General features: G+C 38.1%; 1 protein-coding gene and 1 pseudogene across 1 annotated transcript; one reads left to right on the plus strand and one right to left on the minus strand.

The window, feature by feature from the left end:
* The first annotated feature begins 15,052 nt into the window (after positions 1–15,052).
* On the plus strand, positions 15,053–16,191 carry LOC125478992 (annotated as a pseudogene).
* Positions 16,192–16,979: 788 nt separating this feature from the next.
* Positions 16,980–17,411, minus strand: LOC125478993 (uncharacterized mitochondrial protein AtMg00810-like). Its single transcript, XM_048587939.1, has one exon. The coding sequence runs from the start codon at positions 17,409–17,411 to the stop codon at positions 16,980–16,982; it is 432 nt and encodes a 143-aa protein (XP_048443896.1).
* Between the last annotated feature and the right edge of the window lie 7,008 nt (positions 17,412–24,419).

The following is a 24,419-nucleotide window of genomic DNA, read 5'->3' on the forward strand; positions in this document are numbered from 1 at the left end:
AAGTGTAAGCTTATATGTATATAATTTTTTTCTTTTACAACTGTATGTAGGATCGTGGATGCATCTACACACATATGATCAACTGGCATCCACATGTATTTATGTAAGAATTAATTAGTTGATTAGTCAGGTGATATTAAATTTAATAGTATTTTTGTTACTTAAAAGTTTTATGTTCCAATTTAGTCAGTAACAAGTTCGATATCAAATTATTCGTTGACTTTGTGTGTCTTATAGCTCGTTTGAAAGCACTTGTAAAATAACTTAAAAGTGTTTTTCTTAAGTGTTTTTTAGTTCTAAAAAGCACTTGAAGTGCTTCCTACAAGAAGCACATAACTGGTGTTTCTTGCAAGAGGCACTTCAAGTGCATTTTCAGGATTCACTTACGTTTTTACTAAAGATTGATCCAAAAAAATACTTTCATCAACAATGCTTTCAGTTATTTAAAACCAGTTCCAAATAAGTCTTTATTCAATCTCTTACCGTTTAATATAAATGTATCGTGTATTAAAATAATAATAAATTAATTTTGACAGTACTAAATTAAGATTAATGCTAGGCATATTAGATTTGTAAACTAAAATGAAGTGTCGCTAATAAGAAATAAGTATGTTAATCAATATTTAGGTAATAATTCAATCATCAACTTTCATATAATTTAATTTACAAACTTAATTTCTCTAACATTACCTTTATTTTAACAGTGAGTATTACTGTATGAAGTGCTTGTATGTTGGAAGTGTAAATATTTAGCGTACGAAAAAGGGAAACCGGAGCCGTGCCTGTTTACAACCTGATTTTGCTTCTTTTCACTCTCTGATCATGACTATGATTTAACTTACCGAAAAACATTTCAGCACTTGGTCCATGCAATCGTACAGAGCGTCTCAGTCAAATTAAGTACTCTTAAAGGCCATAAATATTATTTCCCAATTTTTGAGTTTGTGTACGTTTATAATTCATAATTAGATTAGAGGAATTAAATTAAAGAGGAACTTAATTAAGAAGAAGTTGGATTGAGGATGAATCAGAGTCAGATTCATATGAAAGTTATTTACTAAATTGTCTAGAATCAGATATGCATGATGCTAATTCTTAAAAGTTGTTTATCAAATACCCATGAACCAGAATTAAAACTAGTATAATTACTAAACTACCTATGCTCTAAATAAGTTAATTAGGTGTCAGGTAATAACTTTAATTTCCATAATAACATATACTTATAAATTATAGAAACCTTCTACCTCTTCTTATAATGTAAACCATAATTTTTTTGCCCCATTTCCACCTTTTAAAACCTGATTTTTTTTAATTCAAAAAATACCTATTTTTTGCCCTTTTGCCATTTAGATATATGGTCTAATGATATTCCTTTTCACTTATAAGTGAGAGGTCTTAGATTCGATTCTTGCCTCGTTAAAGGCAAGTTTGAACCACATTATTGCCAACTCATTGTCAGGCTAAGTCCACCCCCTCTCTCTTAGTGTAGATAATATCGTTTGTTAAAAAAAATTGACCTATTTTGTTGCAATCTAACTCTCTAATTAAGCGCTTGTCCAAACTACTATAAATACACCTAGGCAAATTTTAATTTCCTTAACTGTTTTTGTTTATGCCATCATCTCCAAACTGCTATAAATACACCCTAGGCAGACTAGAATTTATAAAGTGATGTGATATCCACACACCCCATTTTACTTCTCACACACCTTTTAATTTTCGGCCGTTGGATTAGATGAATTGAAGAAGATCAACGGATAGAAATTATCAAAAGGTGTGTGAGAAGTAAAATGGAGTGTGTAGATAGCACACCCTTTATAAAATATGTGGGGTATAATGAGTAAAAATCATGCATTCCTGATTGCCCACAACTACTAGAAGTCAATTTCCACTTCCCAGCTCTCATCTAGGAATTCAATTCCTCCCAAAAGGAGGAGTTGAATCCCATTTTTATGTGGGCCCCACACAATCTTGATTCTTTCATATCTTAGTAAACACAAGAATGATCCATAATCAGAATTGGATTTTCTCTTTTCATTTCGATTACGGATGCTTAAACACGCCACAAGAGTATGTCATGCACCAGTTTTACTATCTACAGTGTATCTCATACGCTAATGTATTGTAGACTTTCAATTTTTGTTATCTACAAGAACAACTCCACGCATAAGGAGAATGTGTTCTTTGTAAACAAATCAAAGTTTCTTATGTGTGCACAATCTTTTATTTTTCTGTTTTATGAAATCACTTGAGCATAGGTGTCAATGCCTAATTGTAGATAATGAGCAATAGTTGCTTAATGATAAGTAACCATGTATTGTCCGAGGCTTTTGAGATTAACAATATACAAAATATAATTGACACACCCCGACCGAAATCAGAGCATGCTGGCCGTCACGTGAGAGTGACGTAACCATGTGCACAGTGCGAAAGTTAAGAATAATAATAAAAGTATGAATAAATAAAAACCAAACTACACACAGAGTAATTAACATACATGTGCAATCGTAAGTGTGAAAAACAATATTCAGAGCACAGAAAACCTAGTGTAGTCCAGAGGAACAAACACTAACTAAAACACACCCAAAGGTGGTCCTACACTGGTGCTAATCTGTCAGATATGCCGAGAATTCCTCATGAGCCACCAAAAGAGCAATCCAACTAAAACCTGGAAGGGCGCAAAATAGAAAGTGTGAGTGGGCAAAAACAAAGCTTTTCAAAAATCATTTCAATAACAAAAGTTCTAACCCCTCGTCGTAAAACTTGTATAGTTTCCCAAAAAACAGAATATACAAATATATCGAAAACATGCTCAGAAATATGCCATGTCGAATGCCTCCACATAAAATGTAATTAAACCAGGTAATGCCAATCAATGCAAATAACGTGACCTATACGGCTGAATCTAGAGCTCAAATCCCCAACTCACTAACTATACCTGCACACGAGTCGGAACCACTTAAAGTGGTCTGTACGACAGGACTGGGTGTAAATAAATACGCTCAAATGCTACGATCACGTGAAGACTGGGCGAATAATCGCGGGTCACGTATGAGTCGGAACCACCTATAGTGGTCTGTATGATAGGACTGTACACCTAACTTGGATCCAAGATGAACGTGTGGTGTGGGAGGTGAACATCACGTGAAGGACTGCGCCCTACTTTGGGCGGGAACACAAACACCGGGGGTGCAGGTTATGAGCTCTCTAGGCATCTCACATAACTACTAATCACAATCATAAACCATAACTTACTTGGCATTTACTTGTGCGTCCGCAGCACCAAACATGCATATATGCAACTAGTAATGCATAAATAGATAGGCAAATGCTAAGCATGGCATTTAAAACATATAAACATTCCATTTCATTTTATGGGAAAAACCACAAGTATATAAGTATATACGGAAAACCAAAAGCCCACTTACTGGTATGTAGAAGGGTCGTAACCCCCGTGTCTCGAGTGACTGCGCTCGTCCTCGGGATAGGTCTCACCTATATGTGAAACAACTATAAAAACGTCAATTTAAAGCACATAACTAAAACTAGGTAATAACTTCTCATACAATGCTCAAATAGGGTGTATGGATACACCAACGTGATATACTCAACCTCACGAACATCCCCATATTTTTAAACTAATTTCTTGATGTCTCACGCGCCGCCACGTGCCAGGCACGCTGACAACGTCAATTAACGCTGTTAGGAATATTCCGTTAAAACTAACAAATTCCATTAAAGTTAACCTAACGCTGTTAGGAATATCCCGTCCAAACTGACGGAATATTCCATCATCTTCTTCGGCACACCTCCGGTGCCATCGCCGTCGTCGGAAAATCAAGAAATTTTCAAACCTTTGTTTCTCACTCGATTTTCAACCAAATTTCATGAAATTTGCACCAAAATGAAGCTTACAACAAGTAGAACAAAACCTTACCACTTTCAAGCCCTGAATTTCACAGAATCTCGCTAGAGAAACTTCGCAAAATCCGGCCAAACCTGCAACTCACGATCCCGACGTCCAAATCCTTCCAACGAATCACCCCAAGCTTCCTAAGGACCTCACTAAGCTTCCTACAAGCTTCAAATTCCCTGAAACACAACATTTCACGTATACATGAACAATGACCATAAACGGGGTTCCCTGGTTCGACGTGAAATTGAAGGATTTCCTATCTGAAATAGGTATGGTTGAACTCGTATGAACCTCACAAACACAAAGGTATAGTTCTCCACCTCGATCTACAACGTTTTCACAGGTTTTGATCTTGATCCGTACGAAGAAGAACAAGAGAAAGAGAGAGAGATACTCGGGACAAGGCAGAAGATGAGGATGAAAGTGTGGGTGTGTGTGTGTAGTCCAGATGTAGCCCACCAAATCCCCAAAACAACCACACAATGAAACATAACCACTAGGGGCAAAACCGTCATTTCACACCTACGATGCAAATAATCTGGGACGGGCTGTCACAATAATCATGATCAACTTGTTCTTGTGTATTATGTCGATTATTCCATAATAAAGTCAGTGGTGTTACATATACTTAAGTTCTAGTTGTACACATGACTTGTAATTAACATCAAATGATATTGAAACATGATACAAAATTATGATATTTTTCAGCACGTCTCTTTTTACTTCTCACACATTTCTCAACTTTCGATTGTCAAATCGAAAGAATTGAAGAAGATTATAGAACAAAATTTAATAAAGAATATGTAGGAAGTAAAAATGGATACGTAGATAGCACTACCCTATTTTTAACAGTACATGTTTTTAATTACAAGCCAGTATTGATCAAAGTGACAATTAAATTCACTCACATTCTTCTCAAAACACAAACAAATATTAATATTATGAATCCATCTCTCGTTTTGCTCTCATTCATATTCTGAAAACAATAAAACCTCACTAAACTACCATTATTAAAGGATGAGTTCTAGGCTTCATCTTCTAAACATTCATAAATTATCATTAGTTGGTGATAAGGGTGGGCACAGGCCGGGGCGGGCCTAATTTTGGAGGAACCTGGCCCTACCTATTTTAAAATGTAACAAGCCGGGTAGAAGGATTTTAGGTTTGGAAACCAAGCCTACAGGCCGGTTCGGGACGGGTCCACGAGTCAAGTTACCTTTTTTTTTTTTCTTTTTTTTTTTTTTTTTCTTCCAGTTTTGGAACGACGCCGATGTAGAAGCAGAAGCAACACCAGTTTAGACACTCATTTGCACTACTTAGAACACAGAAAAACAAATCAATGTATATACTCCGCACATGTTAACGATTCTTCCATGCATGTCCCGAAATAAGCAAACCATGAAATCCTAGATCCCTAGTTTCTAACAGAACCCATTACTCTTACACACAAAACTACATCAAATCAATCTCACAAATAACATCAGTTGATGAATCAAAACAAATAGAAACCCACAAAATTTCTAAATCAGAACCCCACATAAATAAAAACCCTAATTTCTAGAAACCCTAATTTCCTAAATCAGAAACCCTAATACATAAATTACCTAGGGATGCCACGATGGAGAGTTAGGAGAGGATGATGCGATGGTGATCGTGCCTCTCCACCCGGTCCAACCCTTCGCACGCCACCACATTGCATATTTGTTTCCCCAAATAAACCTCCGACATAGTCGATTCAAACAGGGTCGAGTCAAGCTAGCAGCTTGTGCAACTCGAAGACCGAGTTTACCGTCACAGGTCTTGTAGAAGTGCATCTGTAGCATGTCGGAGAAAGAATGGTCGATCGGCACATGCCATGATTTGTAGAAATGCATATGTAGCTGGACGGCTTCCGCGCATGCCATGATTTGGGAGTCTGGACTTGAGATTGAGGTCTGAGATAGGACCCTGGGCTGGAGATTAAGGTCTAAGACGAGAGAATAAAGGAGATTTAAGGAGGAGAGTCGAAGTTGGGATAGAGAGAAGCTGAGGTGAGGGGTGAGTTGAGTGGACCTGAGAGTAAGAGAGAGACTGTGATAGAGATTTAGACTTAGAGGGTATCTTTGACAAAAAAAGATAGAGATTAAGGGGTAGGGAACGGTCTGGGCCGAGGGCCCGATTTCTCCAATTTTTAGCATCGGCCCTCCCCGCCCCATTTTGTATGTATAATTTTTGGACCCACTCATTTCCCACCCCGACCCACAGGTCCAAGACCCATTTGCCTACCCCTAGTTAGTGATGCATGTGAATCTTTTAAAGGCATTAGCTGAAATAATTATTTTTAATATTTTGTTTGGAGAAATAATCAGCTTTTATCATGTCTGTAATTGTATTATCATTATGTGGTCGTGATGTCATTTATATATGATCAAAATTGTTGTCGTTACTAAAAATAATCATTTTTACAATTAAATATAAAAAAACTGACCATTTCGACTAATTGCTTATCTCTTTTCAACGGCTAAAGTTGTGAGCGAATTACTGTTCCTAACATACATACATACATACATACTTATATATAAATACACACACACACACATACACGTTCTGCCAATTATAATTGTGTGAGACGATGAGCGTTGTTTGCTGTCCACGCGTATTAAGGGCGTTTATGCATGGATTGTTTGGTTCAAGTCCTCCAAAGGCCGAAGAATAAAATAAGCATATGATCTCACAAAGGATGTCGCCCACTACATACGCTTTGCTACCTACCATATATGACTGGTACGACTTTGTATTATATGACAGAGTATGACGAGAGAGAGAGAGTCAGTGGTTTATACTGTTGAGTGAATGAACTGATATACCAATGACAATGGCGATGCAGAGTAGCGTATCGGAATCGGATCCATATCTAACTAATCTCCTATTTTTATACAATCCCATTTCATCACCATAATAAGCAGCATATATATTAATTAATCAAGGTGTTTGCTTTTCTAAGTTTACTTCCCTTAAAAAAAATAGATTGAGATTATATTAGGGGAACGAATGTCAAAACATAGATACAGTTGGTTTTTCTTAGTTGCCAAGATCCTCTTCCATTCTTTTTTTCTTTCTTCTTTGCTTCGTGTTATTTCAATAGCTACTAATAGTTATTGCACATGATTAGTTCATTTAGCGTTACCTAATGTTCTCTTGATTGAAGAGAGTTAATTTTACGCTTTCAGCTTATACAAACAAAGACATGACAAATAAATTATTGTTTTCGTTTTCAAGTTGGGTTGAACACAAACTGTAATAGATTGACACAAACATCTGCATTAAGCTAACAAACATCCAAACACAAATGTGACCCAAGAATGAACGAGTATATTTTACTAAATAATTTACTTACTTGAACATCATACATAAGAAACACTGAGTTTGATCAAGAACAAAAGAAACACTCAAAGAAATTGTCCAAGTTATAATATCAACAGCTTAAACATATAATAGAATATAATAACTTAAATTATCAACAGATTACTAATGAATTTCGTTGGTTAACATGAACATGACTTATTTTAAAACGGGTCCATCCTAAAACAGTACAACCCACGCTATAGTTCATAATACAAAACTTTTTGTGCATGTTTGTGTCATGTTAACAAACCTTACATGATTTTATAGAAGTGAAAACGACATATGATCATGTTAAGTTCAATACTAACCTGTGCCTATTATGAGTGAGTTAAATATACAGAAGAAACAAAACAAGTATATCATTGTCTGATTATACTAATTAGTAAACATTTCTCCATGTACGTCAGGTACTGCGGTATTGCCCTATCCATCATATCGGGGCCCGAGCCGGTTTCGAGGGATTATCAGTATTTTTTAAGCAGCAAAAAGCAGATTCAACTGTTCTTTAGCACGAAATTAAGGAAGCCTATTCTCGTACATCATACAAATGCAACAAAAGATTAACACGATGACTTTTCAAAATTATTAAAAAATAGTGGAGTCCGTGACACCATATTTTTTACACAAAATTTGGTATACGTTTTATGCAGCTCATTAAGGATTTGAATCGTCTAGCTTTTAGAACATTAATCATAGATCATTCTTGCAAACACTCAAAATCATTAAAACATTGACGAATACGATTACCGTAAACCTTAAATCCAATGGTTATATGGTTTCAGATTTTGGTAATTTTTGATAGACATGATTCTTTGAATGAATATCTAAAAGATAAACATTTTATATCGTTAAAATACATTACGAAATAGACTTGTAAAAAAATAATGTCATGAATCTGTCTTCATTAAAAAAATAAACATATATATATATATTATAAAGCTATGTAAATGATGATAAAGTAAAAGTGTAATTAAGTAGCACGGCCGAATTAGGGCAGCGAAACGTGACTAAAACCCCATCTATGGAATAAAACTGATTCGCCACAAGCTTATGTCTCCAAAAGCAATTCTCATGTGGGCACTCCTAAGTTCCTGAACCATATTATACAACAGAATTAGTACATAATATATGTAATGACTTTGGCTTTGGATGTATCTGCAGTCCTGATCATTTTGTCACAGACTTCTCGAAATAATACTCACCTAATGATTGTAGAGCTGCCATGCATCTATTGGCTATTTTGATTACTAAATAAAGCAGGGGACGAAATGATATGCCTAGCCGCTGATCTTTATGCATTTCACATGCAATAAAAAGAAAAAGAAAAAGAAAAAAAAAACCTTGAGATCGAGCAAGTATTTTTGCTTGATTACACTAATATGTATATACACACACATACACAAAATATTTAGAACATCTCCATTAAGTGTTGAGAGAGAATATGATGTGATCAAAAGTTTTTAGCCAGATACATGAATAAGATTTAGGAAGTACGTTTCAAATCATATTTAAGGTAATCATATAGATAAGAGAATTACATTGGATTATATACATAAATAAACTTTCAATCAAACAATGTGACCAAGAGTATTGATATGGAGAAGGACAATATTGTATTGTAATCCCAAAATGAATAAGTTCTTCAATCAATTCTATTTAAGTAGCCATGACATACTGCTATGTGTCACTCATGGTTTTATGGAAAGCCTTGAAAATTAGCAATCACTAATCTTTAACAAAGAGAGAATTTTGAAAGTTAGTTTCAATTGATAACTGATTGTTAAGAGTTACAATCGCTTAGTTTCAATTGATAACTGATTGTTAAGAGTTACAATCGCCCACTATCACGCTAATTGGAATCTAATGGACCATACACCATGTAAGGATGAATGTGAAGAAATACCAATAAGATGAATAAGCAATTAAATAGTTTTAAATGTGGATGATTAAGATTAATTAACTAGCTAATTAATCATAATAACAAGTTCGTATTGGGCTTTAAGTTACTTTTGGGTTTTCTAGCCCAAATGAGTTTTGATCCACAATGCCCATTAAGCTTAAGTTGTATGACAACTTAAACAAAATGGGAAATTAATCCACTAACAGTAGGAGGTCGGCCAAGCTAAGGGATCGGCTTGATTACAAGTATGTCACTCACTTGTGAGTGTGTATAAAAGTGTCTTTATAGCCAATTCCTCATTAAGGTCCTTGAGGTAAAAGATTGAAACCTCTTCTCTCTTTTCTCTCTAAGGAGGTTGGCCATCTAGAGGAACAATGGCTAGTAATCTCTCTTCTTCTATGTCATCCATCTTCTCTTCACACCTCATCCTTGGTGTGAAGACTTAGACTCTTAGAGGTTTTAAACTTTGGAAGTTTTGGAGATCTTTTTTGTCAAATCCTCAAGAAGTAAAGGAGCAATGTTTCATGGATAGAAGATCCAAAATACAAGGAAGCATCCATAGAGTTTGGAGTGATCTTGAAGGTCTTCCACTTGGGTGATAACCTTGATATGTGGCTTTTGTTTCCTAGGTAGTGAATTCTTAATGCGTGCGGTTTGTTTTGGTGAATTAATACCTCCTATATACTAGAAAAAACACTCAGATATCAATCTCATAAGACGGGACATATAAAAGCTTTAGAAGGCACACCTATTTTTTCTTTTTCTTTTTTCCGTTTTAGTTTCTCAATTCAATTGTCAAAGTTATTTTCTTTCTACTGATGTGTGTTTTTTCGTTTTAAGGAGTTTGGTTGAAGTACAACTTTCTTAGAGCACTCATAAAATAACTTTTTGATAATTTTAGCCAAACTTTTGCTGTAAATTATATAGCATGCTTAGAGATGCTCGAAAAGAAGTCAATAAACTTTTAATGTAATTGCTTTAGAAACCGGCCGGTCCAGATTTCTTTTGAATAAACCATAGAAGTAAATGATTGATTTAGACACCTTGCTCCGCATCTAATTTGTGTGATATAAATGTGGGTATGGGTACCATAACTTGAAATGGTTAATATCTATATGGTTTTATAGCCAAAATGATCTTTGAAATTGACATAACTCCTCACTTTGGTCCCTGAGGTTGTCAACTATCAACAATTTTGTCATTATGTGAAAAATCTTCGTTAAATAAGGAGAAAATGGCAAAAATACCCTCAATTTTTGTCAAATCATTTTGGCGCATTGTTTATTAAATTGAGGGTAGTTGTAATTTTGGTACTTAGTTAACAAAGATTTTTTAGGGAATGACCAAATTATTGACGGTGGACAAACTCAATGACCACTTCTATCGATATCAAATCTCAGGGACCAAAGTGAAGAATTATACAATCTAAAATACCATTTTAGCTAAAAAAACCTATCTATAATTTTCACTTCACAAAAGTTTGAAGATTACTAAGGGCTGGTTTGGTATTGCTGTGCTTTGAAAAAAAGCTGCTTCTGCTGTGCTGTGAGAATAAGCAGCTGTGAAATAAAGCAGCAAAGTGTTTGGTAAACCTTTTTGTAAAAGTGCTTTTGAAAAAAAAAAAGCAGTATTAAAGTATTTGGTAAACTTTTATGTAAAACAGATGTGAAAAAAAACCGGTTTTTCAAAGCTGGGTTTTGCAGCTTCTTGTTTTTGGCTTTTTTTCATCCAAAACTGTGAAAAAAAGCTGAAGCTGAATGTTTACCAAACACAAAAACAGCTCCCAGCTTTTTTTATAGCAGTTTTTTTTCAGAATCACCTCAGTACCAAACCAGGTCTAATTGGAGGGGTTCATGGTAAATAACTAATTGGGATGGCTAGCCAGTAGCTAGCTCATATGAGACTGTATGTTTGGGTTTTAAGGTTGGATTTGGGATCAAATGCAACTTAGAAATCCCATATGGCAAATGTACCTTTTTGGGCAACTTAAAATGATTTTTGCCAAATTGACAAGAATTTCTACATGGAATGTGAAGAAGCCAAAGTTCCACCAAAATAGATGAGACTAATTTCATAGTCCACTGTAATTGTATTATGTCAAAACCTATATCGTGACATGACATTGAAGCCCATGATCCAGCCCCGAATCTGACTCTAAAAACCTTATCCGATGACCCAACACTAAGAATTGTACATGACACTCAGCGCCTTGGAGTATCTGGATCTACTCCAGGACCCGACACAATAACACGGATGCCAAACTTACGGGCTAGTATAAGAGCATCTTTAATAGAAACTGTAAAATCACTAAAACACTATTTCAAAGAGTTGGAATCTAAAAATCTCATCTCCAACAGCCTCTAGAAAAGTGTCTATATTATAGCCTTTAAGTTTATAGAGCAATTGTTCATTAACTAAATGTTCAAAAATTAATAAAATTCATGGATGGACACATGAGTCAAGGAGAAAATAAAGAGCGAAAGTGGTTCTAAAAAATGAGTGGGTTGATTTATTTTTTTTAATTATAATGACAATAAAATATTAAACGTCTGTTAAAATAGAAAGTGTTGTGGAGATGAAAAGTTAAAGAAACTAGCTAAAATTTATTTTTGACATTATTCACCTGCTAAACTAGTAAAAATTTAATGCAGATCTATTAAGGGACCTGGGTGGTCCCAAGACCATCCAGAAGTCAAAATAAGTGGTTGTGAGAACCTCCAATGTTAGATCCTACATCGCCCAGGGGTGAGGATCCTGTAAGCCTTATATGTATATTCCCATCTCTACCTAGCACTAGGCCTTTTGGGAGCTCACTGGCTTCGGAGTTCATTAAAACTCTGAAGTTAAGCGAGTTCGAGCGAGAGCAATCTTAGGATGGGTTACCCACTGGGAAGTTCTCGTATGAGTTCCCACAAACAAAACCGTGAGGGCGTGGTCGGGGCCCAAAACGGACAATATCGTGCTACGGTAGAGTCGAGCCTAGGATGTGGTGGGGGCACGGGCCGAGATGTGACAATTTGGTATCAGAGCCAATCTCTAACTGAAAGTGTGCCGACGAGAACGTTGGGCCCCTAAGGGGGGTGGATTGTTAGATCCTACATCGCCCAGGGGTGAGGATCATGTAAGCCTTATATGTATATTCCCATCTCTACCTAGCACGAGACCTTTTGGAAGCTCATTGGTTTCGGAGTTCATCGGAACTCTGAAGTTAAGCGAGTTTGTGCGAGAGTAATCCCAGTATGGGTGATCCATTGAAAAGTTCTTATGTGAGTTCCTAGAACCAAAACTGTGAGGGCGTGGTCGGGGCTCAAAGCGAACAATATTGTACTACGGTGAAGTCAAGCCCAGAATATAATAGGGACCCGGACCGAGATGTGACATCCGAAGACTACCCAAGTCTGAGCAACGGCGGGCAAAGAAAGAACCAGGAGGCCTTTTAGAAAATTAGGCCTTTGTTTTTGGGCCAAGATAGTTTTCTAGCTTTTAGAAAATTAGACCACGTCACTTTACTTTAATGTCATTGCATTTTTTGTTTTTGTTGAAATTATTTCCTTTTGGATCTCTACCGCTACATTCATCCTTCCTTTTTCTAGGCTATTTTTTTGTTGTTATCAATTTCATCTTGGTTGTGTGTATGTTCTTTTCTTTCGTTCCTTTTTTTTTTTTTTTTTTTTTTTTCATTTGTTTGATTTGTTTTTTTAATTAAAGATGATAATTCTACACTTGATTTACAATAAGAGAGCAGGAAAAGTTGACCTTGGACACAATGAGTTGAAGAGAAAAGCCTTAACCACTAAGACAATCCACTACTTGTGTTTTGCTTCATTTTAAACCAGTCATACAAACTAAAATAAATACATTTAGGTATAAAAAGCTAAAGGTAAAACCTTGTGTTTCATTTTGAAAATGTCCCAAACTATACTATGTAGCGCGCAAACTACATTTAGTCTTTGTAACTTGTAACGTTGTTTGTACAAAGATTATAAATGAAAATTTTGTAGTTTATCGTTTAATTTTTCAATAATATTTTTGTCTAATTTTTTTAGAGCTTTTAGATTGGGATCACCCGATAAAATTCTGGATCCACCACTAATTAGAGATGGTCCTGTTTGGGCCCAAAATAATATTGTTGGGCCGAGCAGCAGGATGTGCTCGGCCCAAGGTTATGTCATACTGTGGGCCGAATGATAAATCCCGGGCCTGTTAGCAGGGTCGGTCAAGTCCTACCCTAAGTAATCTGGATAAATAGAAAAGGTCGAGGGAGTCCTGGTGCGACCAGGATTCCCGACCGGCAAAGAATAAAGCCTCGAAATGAAGGAAAATTCAGAATCACAGTGGGAGTAGGTTTGTTCGAGTTAGAGTTGAAACGGGACAAGGACTCCCAATCCAAATCAGAATGCGAATCGGTCTCAAGGAATGGGGTGCTATAAATACAAGAAATCATGCAACAGAAAAGCCCCTTCAAATCAGCATACAATTGCCCTGTGCAAAACCTCTCAAATACCTTGAGATTTTTCCTTTTCCTTTTCCGCCGACATACCTTCAGTTTGGATAAACAACACTGTGGAGGCACCCGGCGAGCATCTTCAGTTTGGATAAACAGCACTGCTGCCGCAGAATCAGCCGACCGAGAAACACCTTCAGTTTGGATAAACAGCACTGCGTCGAGGTCGATCGGTTACCTATCTAAGTCTCGGCCGAGAAAGGTTTTCGAACCTTCGTTGGCAGAGGTCACCTTGCTAGCCTTCTCGGCATAGTCAGGTGTTACGAATTACATTGCTCGGCGTACTAGACGCCGAGTGATTTTATGATTGGATACTCGCAAGTAAGTTTCAGGGTTCGGCATTCCGACAGCCAAACTACGTTTACCATCAAGACATACATCACATTTGAGTACCTGTGCCCATATAGTTTGGTCTCGATTCGGCGTGCTTATACTCTTACAAATATAATCACAGTGACCGAATCGAGCTCCGACGATTTGTGAACTTCGCAGAATTAGTAGCCTTGTCTTCAGGCTATAGAACCCAGAGACCGAGAGTGTTCCTTCCTCGGTCGCAATCTATAGAGAAGTCAACGACGCGCTCAAGGCGACATCAACAAATTTTACTCCTCGGCCAAGCTCGGCTGACGAGTTGGCACGCCCCCGCGTTCAACCGAAGGACGTAGTTAGCTTGTTAGTTACTCAGCCTGCGCGCCACGTAGGTTTTGTAATTTTTAGAGTCAACAGGTCCACACTTTGATAAAATATTAGTGAAACAAGCAACGATAGAGTGTCTAATCCTACATTCCTAACACATTCTAATGGAAACAAGGAAAGCAATAACAATTGATGAATTATATTATCCTTTATTTCTCATTCGTATCGTTGCTCAAGAAATTATTTTGATGAAATGGGTTTATAATATGAATGCATTAGCTTTAAATACTAAAAAAAAGGGCATAATCACGAATCCGTTGTCGATCAAGAAAAGAGGACGAAACATAAATTTGATTTGAAAATCCAAAAGGACTAATAAATTCTTTGCTTTTCTTTTTTTTGAGCTGTGTTTGGGGTTACCGGTTTTTTCCTTCCGCACTCTCCACGTAACAAAACACACACACCAAACACAACCCAAACCTCGTTTATTCAAGTACTCACCCGCTTTTGCAGTTAAGAAAAACCCGCCAACGAACAACGGTAACATCTTCTTCTATTTAAATTGTGAATCTAATTTTGGTCAAAGGCCACACCTTTACACGAATTATAATCCCTTCAAGTTATGCCTGTAAGGTGTTTGTTGTCTGACGAAATGCCTAAGTAGTTCTGAATCGACGAATGAGTATCTAATTTGTTCGAAAGTAATCCAGGAATGGATGTGGCACGTTGTAATTTGGAGGGCAATGCCGATGCTGTAGAGTTTTGTCCCCACGACGCGTGCCGCCATGTTCTGGCAGCTTCAACGTACACACTGCAAGAGGGTGATCGGCTGAGCCGAGCTGGAAGTATCATCGCTTTTCAACATTGGGGCTGAATTGGGTCGGCTTGATTTGTTTCAGCGGATTGAAACAGCGGGGATTTTCGATATTAAGTGGAACCCAGTTGGATTCAGTGTGAGTCCTCTTCTTGCTCAAGTCGACGCTGATGGTTACTTGAGAATTCACGGTCTAGAGTCGTGCTCAGATGAAGCTCAAGGAATGGAATGCTTATGTGTTCCTTGAGTAGTAAGCAATGAAAATATTTTAAGGGTTTTCAATATGATCAATGTCTATATGCTGAAGTGTTGTGAAATTTTGGTGCAGAGTTTTCTTTGAAAGAGATAACTGATGAAAAGATCAGTCCTTCCATGTGCCTTTTCCTGGATTGGAACCCTTCAGCCACGTCTATCACCGTGGTGCTTTCAGATGGTTCAATCCGGGAATCCCAACTTGAGGCAAACGAAATGTGGAATGCGCACGATTTTGAGGTTTGGACAACTTCATTTGATATCCACCAGCCCCAGTTGGTAAACTGGTTCAGATGACTGCAAATTCAAATGCTGGGATTTGTGGGACGGTCCTTCCAACTTTGGCATTTCAGAACACAAGGGCCCACACAATGGGAGTTTGCTGCATAGCCAAAAATCCCAACGACACGAATAGCGTAGTTACTGGTAGCTATGATGAGTACCTGAGGGTGTGGGATGTAAGATCAATATAAAAAACCTATTAATGAAACCTCTATTTGCTTAGGAGGAGTTGGAGAATCAAGTTCCATCCTTTTGCAGCCGGTCTCGTCTTGACAGCTTGTATGCACAACGGGTTTTCGATTGTCAACATTAATGGGGATAAAACCGAAGTGATTGAAACATACAGCAAGCATGAGTGACTTGCATATGGAGCTGACTGGCACACAGACATATCACTCCATGAAGGCAAAAGGAATAGCACTTTAGTTGCTACTTGCTCATTTTATGACCGGCTTCTTCGGATATGGACACCGGAAAGCGATTCGCAAGGTTTTGCCATTTGAGTACATCACTTTAGTTGAGCTGGGAACGATCCAAATGGTGTCACCTTCGGGGATTCTGCATTCGCACCTCATTAGGTACGGATTAGTCATGGAACCTATCTGTTGGCTTTTGAAGTTTCTGATTTTTATTATGGAAATCATGATAAGAGCATACGCAGGTTACAAATATATAGGGGAGTTTGAGTGAGTTCCAAACTACACTCAACACTCAAGTTACCATCCCAAATCTCCTTGAATCATGCTAAACAGCCGGCATAGGGAACATAACTAAACTTCTTGGATTAAGGAGTTGACAACAAGATAAGACCCTAATACAAGTTGATAAGAACAAGAAGAAAATAAACGGCTATTAACTAGGTCAACCACTAATAGAGTTGACAAAAACCTTATTACCCAGATAATACCAAGAAACCCTAATCATGAGGAACCCTAAGTAACCAGAGGTCTTTCAATACTCCCCCTCAAGCTGGATCCAGAAGGTTGATGGATCCAAGCTTGCCGAGAAGCTTTTGAAACTAATGGGAGGCTAATGGTTTGGTGAATAAGTCTGCAAGTTGATCGTGGCTCCTAACAAAATGAGTTTTGATGACCTGTGATTGTACTTATGCATGAATATAGTGACAATTAACTTCAATGTGCTTGGTTCTCTCGTGGAAGACGGGGTTGGAAGTAATGTGCATTGCTGCCTAGTTGTCATAGAAAAAGGACATGGAATGAGGAGTGAAGACACTTAAGTCGCATATTAGACCTTTCAGCCATATTAGTTCACACGCAGTAGATGTCATGGCTCAATATTCAGCCTCAGCACTTGATCTTGCAACGACTGCTTGCTTTTTACTTTTCCATGTAACAAGGTTGCCTCCCACAAATGTGCAATACCCTGTTGTAGACTTATGATCAATATAATTACCAGCCCAATCAGCATCACAATAACCTGTGATCTGAGTGCTCTCATTCTTCTTCATGATTATGCCACGACCCACTGAACCTTTTAGGTACCGAATTATTTTTTTGACAAGATTAAAATGCTCCATCATGGGAGAGTGCATAAATTGGCTAGCAATGCTTACTGAATAGGCTATGTCAGGCTTTGTGATAGTCAAATATATCAACTTACCAACAAGTCGCTGATAATAACTTATGTTTGGAAGTGGTTGCCCCTCCAAGCTGAGTTTGAGCTTGATTTCAAGAGGTGTATGGACAGGTTTAGCATCACTCATATTTGCTTCCTTGAGAAGATCTTAAACATTTTTTTGCTGGCTGAGAAAGAAACCCTTGTGAGAGGTTGCCATTTCTATGCCAAGAAAATATCTCAGTATTCCAAGATCTTTAATTGCAAAACGTTGTTGTAGTGAACGCTTGAGCTCCTTTATTTCTTCAGGGTTGTCTCCTATAATGATCAAATCATCTACATATACAAGGACTACCAATTTCCCAGTAGTTCCTGTGTGCACGAACAGTGAGGAGTCTGCGTTGCTTCTTTTAAAACCAACACTTGTAAGGATTGAACTAAGCTTGGCATACCAAGTTCTCGGTGATTGTTTAAGACCATAAATCGATTTGTGCAATTTACACCAACATTAGTTTCATGACTTTGAGGATGACACGGGGGTAATCTCATGTAGACTTTTTGTGACCTCCCACATCGCCCAGGGGAGTGGATCATGTGAGCCTTATATGTATATTCTCATCTCTACCTAGCAAGAAGCCTTTTGGGAGCTCACTAGCTTCAAGTTTTGTAAGAACTCCGAAGTTAAGCGAGTAACGTGCGAGAGCAATCCTATGATGGGTGACCCACTGGGAAGTTCTCGTGTGAATTCCCAAAAACAAAACCATGAGGGCGTGGTCGGGGCCTAAAGCGGACAATATCGTGTTACGGTGGAGTTAAGCTCAGGATGTGGTGGGGGTCCGGGCCTGGATGTAACAATTTGGTATCGGTGCTAATTCTTGACCAGATGTGACATCCCACATAGCCCAGAGGAGTGGATCATGTGAGCCTTATATGTATATTCCCATATATTCCCATCTATACCTAGCACAAGGCCTTTTGGGAGCTCATTGGCTTCGGGTTCCATGAGAACTTCGAAGTTAAGCGAGTAGCACGCGAGAGCACTCCCATGATTGGTGACCCATTGGGAAGTTCTCGTGTGAGTTCCTAGAAACAAAATCGTGAGGGTGTAGTCAGGGCCTAAAATGGACAATGTTGTGCTACGATGGTAGAGCTAGCCCGGGATGTGGTGGACCTTGGGTTGGATGTGACAATTTGGTATCAGAGCCAATTCCTGACCAGATGTGTGCCGACGAGGATGTCGGGCCCTCAAAGGTGGATTGTGACATCCCACATCACCCAAGGGAGTGGATCATGTGAGCCTTATATGTATATTCTCATCTTTACCTAGCACGAGGCTTTTTCGAAGCTCATTGGTTTCGGGTTCCATAGGAACTCCGAAGTTAAGCGAGTAGCGCGTAAGAGCACTCCCATGATGGGTGACCCACTGGGAAGTTCTTATGTGAGTTCCCAGAAACAAAACCGTGAGGGTGTAGTTGGGGCCTAAAGCGGACAATATTGTGCTACGGTAGTAGAGCAGGCCTGGGATGTGGTAGACCTCGAGCTGGGATGTGACATTTCCAATCTTCACTAACATTCTCATCGAAAATCACATCTCTAGAGATAACTATTTTCTTGGTTTCAAGATTATATAACCTGTAACCCTTTTCACAGGTTCCATAACCAAGAAATACACATTTGACACTTGTTGCATCCAATTTCTGTATCATATGTGATGGAACTTGTGGTTAACATAGAGATCCAAACACCCTTAAGTGTTTCACTCTAGGTTTTCTTCCATTATAGGCTTCAAATGGAGTCTTGTTATTCAGGACTTTGGTAGGGCATCTATTGAGAGTATAGACTGTAGTGTTAATTACTTCTGCCCAAAACTCAAATGGCCATTTCTACAATGGTCATATTTATCCTCTCTGCAACACCATTTTGTTGAGGAGAATAGGTCACTGTGAGCTGTCTTTCCAAGCCAAGATCTTCACAAAACTGAGAGAATTCAAGAGAAGTGTACTCTCCTCCTTTATCACTTCTTAATTTCTTAAGCTTGTACCTACTTTGTAGCTCAACAGTTGCTTTGAATCTCTTGAACACACCAAATGCCTTAGACTTACTCCTCAGAAAGTAGGTCCACAAATATTAGTATGAACCAACTGCAATGGTAGAGTAGCTCTCAAATTGGTTTCCTTAGGAAAAACATCTCTGCAATGCTTGCCAAGTGCACATCCCTCACACAATGTGGTGTTTACTTTCAACTCAGGTGATCCAGTCACCATTTCATGCTCTTGTAGCTGCATTAGAGCACTCATGTTCAAAGGCCCTAGTCTTCTGTGATATATCTCAGCAGTTTGTCCAACACTAGCTTTCATGACTATTTGAATTCCTGGTTGCAACTTTAGAGGAAAGTTTCTATTTCCTTTCATAGGAATCTTAACAACTAAGTTGGAACATGTGAAATCATCATAAATTCTAACTTTAGTACCCCTAAATACAAGGTAGTACCCATGCTCCGTCATCTATCCTACACTCAACAAATTTTCTTTTAAACCAGACACCAACATTATCTCTTTTATGTACCTTTTGCCTTGCTTAGTTTCAACTAGCAAGTCAAATTTTCCAGCTACATTAACCAATTACCCTATGCCCATCTCAACTTTGGCAGTGACACTCCTATCAATATTCACCAAGAGGTTTTCTCTCCCTGTCATGTGATTGCTACAGACATTATCAACATACCAAATGTCTTCACCCTTCTTCACAGCAGCTAACATACGGATATAGAACATTGTTGGAGTGCTCTCCATTTGACCAGCATAATTCATTTGCAGCTTTCTTAGACTTGCAATCTTTGGCAAAATGACCTGGCTTATCACAATTATGACACCTTGTCTTTCCCTTGAACCAACATTCTTCGAAATGCAATTTGTCACAATATTTGCAAGGATTCTTGGCTCCATCAGAAGTTCCAACAAATTTCCCTTGCTGATGCACATGTTTGTTATCCCACTTCTTACCCTTTGTCTTCTAATTCTTTGTTGGTTTGAAATTTTGATTAGCATTATAATTGTTCCTCTTGGGAGCTATACTCAAACTAGCAAATGCCTTCTCATTGCTATTTTCAGAATGTCTTTTAATTCGTTGTTCATACCTTTTTAGAGTAGCAACAGCATCCTGCACATCAACAATCTCCAAACCTCTAGTATTTTCAATCACAGCAACAATACTATCATAGGATTTAGGAAGACTAATCAATAACTTCTGCACAATTGTTTGATTTCCAATATCTTCACCATAACTTTTCATTTATGTAATAAGATCAAGTAATTGCACAAGATACACAAAGAATGTCTCGTGCTCACCTATTCGAGTATATTCAAAATCATGCCTTAAACTTTGAAGTTTCACAGATCTTACCTGCTTGTCACCAACAAACTCTTGCCTCAGTACATCCCAAGCTTCTTTTGTTGTCTCTAGTATGGCGATCCTTGGGAAAATTTCATCCGACACAGCTCCTTGAATGATGCCGATAATGTTAGCATCCTTGACTATGTTCTCCTTTAGAAGCTTAAGCTCGTTTGCAGTGAGATCTTCTTCTTTCTTTACTGGGGGACTATATCCCTTCTTAGCCATATCCTATAGATCGTGAGATTTGAATATGGTATTCATCTTTATCTGCCAAAAATCAAAGTTTTCTCCATTTAAAATTGGTGCTCGAAGATCAGCAATACTCGATCCAGCAATATTAGACTTGTTATTGAGTAACCCAGAAACTTTCAGAGTTTTCTTGAGTAGCAGCAAGACCCAATTCTCCTCCGACTTTCTAAGCTGCCAAACACGTCACAGATTCACGTCCAGATTGAGATCAAACCTGGCTTTGATACCATGATAGTGTTTGATTTCTAGGTTGAATTGATTCAATGGAACAATGTATATGAAATTGAAAATGTGTAGATAAAGATTAGAGAGTCATGGAAGCTTCAAGGTCTGAGAATGCTCATTGGATTCTACTCCCTCGAGCGAGAAGCTCGGAAGGAATATATGACTGTTGGAGGAGGAGTAACAAACTCACTCTCTCTTATCATTACAAAAACAATCACAATCATCTATTCTTAAGTCATCATGTAAGATGCTTACACTTGTCATGAGTTATGACTCACTATAATCTAATCTAAGATGCCATATGGAATATGATCCAATAACTCACATTAAATCCTACAACCTGCATATAAACTAGCCATCACAACAAATACATTTACACATATCCAAAATGTGTTTGGACTACTGCGAATATACTACACACTGCTTGAATGCTTGAAAAGGGGTGCTGTTGGGATCATAGCTGGTGTCTACATGGACAAATGGTCCTAAAAAACTCCTTTATTCACCTTACTTTGCATAACTTCTTTCCAACTCTTCTTCATTGTTCTCCAGAAGCCTTTCATTAAAAAAAAAGGTTCAGCTGGTGTAGATCATCTTGGTTTCCAGTGAAGTCGGATTATATGCAACTTGTTTGGTTCTCTTGGAGAAGGATTTTTCAGCCGGCGACAAGACTAAACTTGGAATTTTCATGTTATTTTTGTTCCTAGTCGGATTTGTTGCACAGATGATTAATGAATAGTATGCATTGTACAAATAAACGTTGTTGCTAGATCCTGCTGAGGACTTCTTAATCGGTCTGAAATTAGCTTTAGTCGGATGCCTTCTGTTCCAAGTGAGTCAACATGCCAAGTGAGCATTGAGGGATCCTACTTCCCCTATTGGAGGGTACTGGAGTTCAGCTGCAACAAATAAACCATGGCTAAAACAACTTAGAGAGATGGCAAAATCTAGCTTCAGTAAAGAAGGAAGCAGAGTCACAAATGATCATTCGAGTCGTCACACTCGCACCAGATAGAACGCGTTTTGGAGTGCGAAAGGGAGAGGGAGCTACTTAACTCCGAATTCTTTAGTTGATTACAAATCAAAACCAAGAGGGTTCTACAAAGATTTAGAGGCTATTTTTGCATCCAAGTGAGAGATAGACAAAAAAGAAGAGTTTTCCCAGCAGCAAAATATGTTCCAAATTGTTTTGCAATTGCTTGTATCTCAAGTCTCAACATAAATTGTATAGTTGACAGAAATCACATAACTCGTGACTCTGACAATGATTGATAATCTTACGACATCGTTTCATACATTAAGCAGAATATCAACATACAAACAGTGTCACTATGTGCACACAGGACTTGAAAAAAAAAAATTAAAAAAATTTAATGCCATCAAGAAGAAAAACTTTAGTAATGTCTGTCTTATTACAATTTACCTTTCGAACTTTCAGTTTGGTCCTAAGTTTGTTAATTGTTTGAAACGTTCCAAGTTTTTGTTATTTTTTTCCCGTCAAGTTAAAGGGTTGTTTCGTCTACCAAGTGAGAAATCATGTGGCTTTACGAATTGTAAATTATTCTGGTAGTTAGGAACTTATGTGTTGGGTAGTGCTACTCATGCAACTATTTTTATTTTTCACACCCCCTTTTAATTTTTTGCCACAAACCAAATGAATTGAAAAAGATTAAGAGACAAAAATTAACGAAAATATGTGAGAGGTAAAAAGAGGTGTGTAAAACCCATATATTTTCCATGTAATAGCATATCTAGCAGAAGCCTAATTGCAAGGGCATTTGGATTGAATTGTCATTGGACCCAAAAATGTTGCTCCAACGGGTGAAAAAAATAGGAGGCAGTTGGAGGTAGAGCATGAGGCCCTTGGGCTGCCCTACCAATTATTGCCTGAGCTTGCACCCATTGGATTTAGGGCTGTAATTTTTTGCCATGTATCGACTTACTGATCGAATCGAACCGGTGGGGCTCCTATTGTTACGGTAGTATTTCTGTGAAACCCCGTCCCAAATGTATGTAATTTCATATTTATGGATTTATGAATTTACCATTATACCCTTAAGTTGACCTTGTTTGACCGTCTCGTCGAAACACGTAGCTTTAATTTTCTTAAATGATTCTTAAAGTACTTATCGCCATGAATGGATTCGAATTCAGATTTATAACGAAGATTCTACGTTCGAATGGCGAACGTTTTCAGATATTTTGTGTTAAGTCCTGTACGTTCTTAAACTACAAACTATGAGGACCCACTTAGGGATTTTTCTCTCCCCTATCCTTGCCCAATCCGGATATTCCCTTTTTTTTGGGATTTTCTTATCCCTTTATATTATTTTTAAAAGTCTTTTTTTTTCTCTCTCTCTCTCTCTCTCTTTTTCTCTCTTTCTTCCTCATTTCTTTTCACTCTCCCTTACCTCTCATTTTCTCTCTCGATGTTTTCCTCTCTGGCGAACACACACACACACGCACATACACCCATCTACATACTTACAACAATGATCATACCATCATCACCACTTGTTGGCAGTGACGATGATCCTCAACCTCGACCAAACACCTAACTCTCACTCTCTCTTTCCCGACACTGTTGCAGTCACGATACAAGCATTTTCCGATGAAAGGTAAGTCGAAACCACCCTTCGATCTCTTTCCCTCATAGTCTAAACTTCTTGGTTATTGAATGGAAAACGGTTTTGGTGAATGTTTAAGCACAAAAACAGCTAGACGAATCATTTTTCAATTTTCAGACAAAAGACTGTAGGTTACAGGCCATTTTTCGGCCAATCCAGACCTCGACACGACCTCATCTCCGTACGACTCGAATCCTTACTCTCCTAGCTTCATTTTGGCTTTTGAATGGTAAATTTTGGTTGAGATTTGACCCCTTATCGGAGTTGGGGAAGTTTTCTGGCCAAAAACCTGGCTTTCCCTTCCGTTGGATTCTGCTAACCTGCGAAGGAAACTGGGCTGAGCCCAAATCCCTTTGAACCTAGGCTCTTGGGCCGTGCCAACTAGGGCATTCGGCCCGTTATACCTAAGCCCAAACCTGAAAAAGCCCATAGCCCTAAACCCTTTAAGCTTGAGGCCAAAACCAGGCCTTTGGGCCATGAAGTTCGGCCCAAGCACAAAAGCCCAAGCCTAAGTAAGCCCAGGACCCTAGGCCCAAGCCTAAAAGCCTAAACCTTGAGCCAGCCAGCGCGTGGGCGTACGTGAAAAGCTACCGGTGCTGGCGGGTGGAGCACAAGATCTGCCGTCCACGACGGCACCATCGACTTTTTCGGCTAACTTTCCA

Source organism: the organism of the source record quoted next, unplaced genomic scaffold (assembly GCF_019419815.1).
Source record: "Pyrus x bretschneideri cultivar Hongxiangsu unplaced genomic scaffold, Pyrus_bretschneideri_v1 Contig27, whole genome shotgun sequence".
Taxonomy (NCBI): Eukaryota; Viridiplantae; Streptophyta; class Magnoliopsida; order Rosales; family Rosaceae; genus Pyrus; species Pyrus x bretschneideri.

Bases quoted from the DNA above. Each gene is read 5' to 3' on its own strand.
- LOC125478993 (XM_048587939.1), bottom strand. From the start codon at position 17,411: ATGAGTGATGCTAAACCTGTCCATACACCTCTTGAAATCAAGCTCAAA.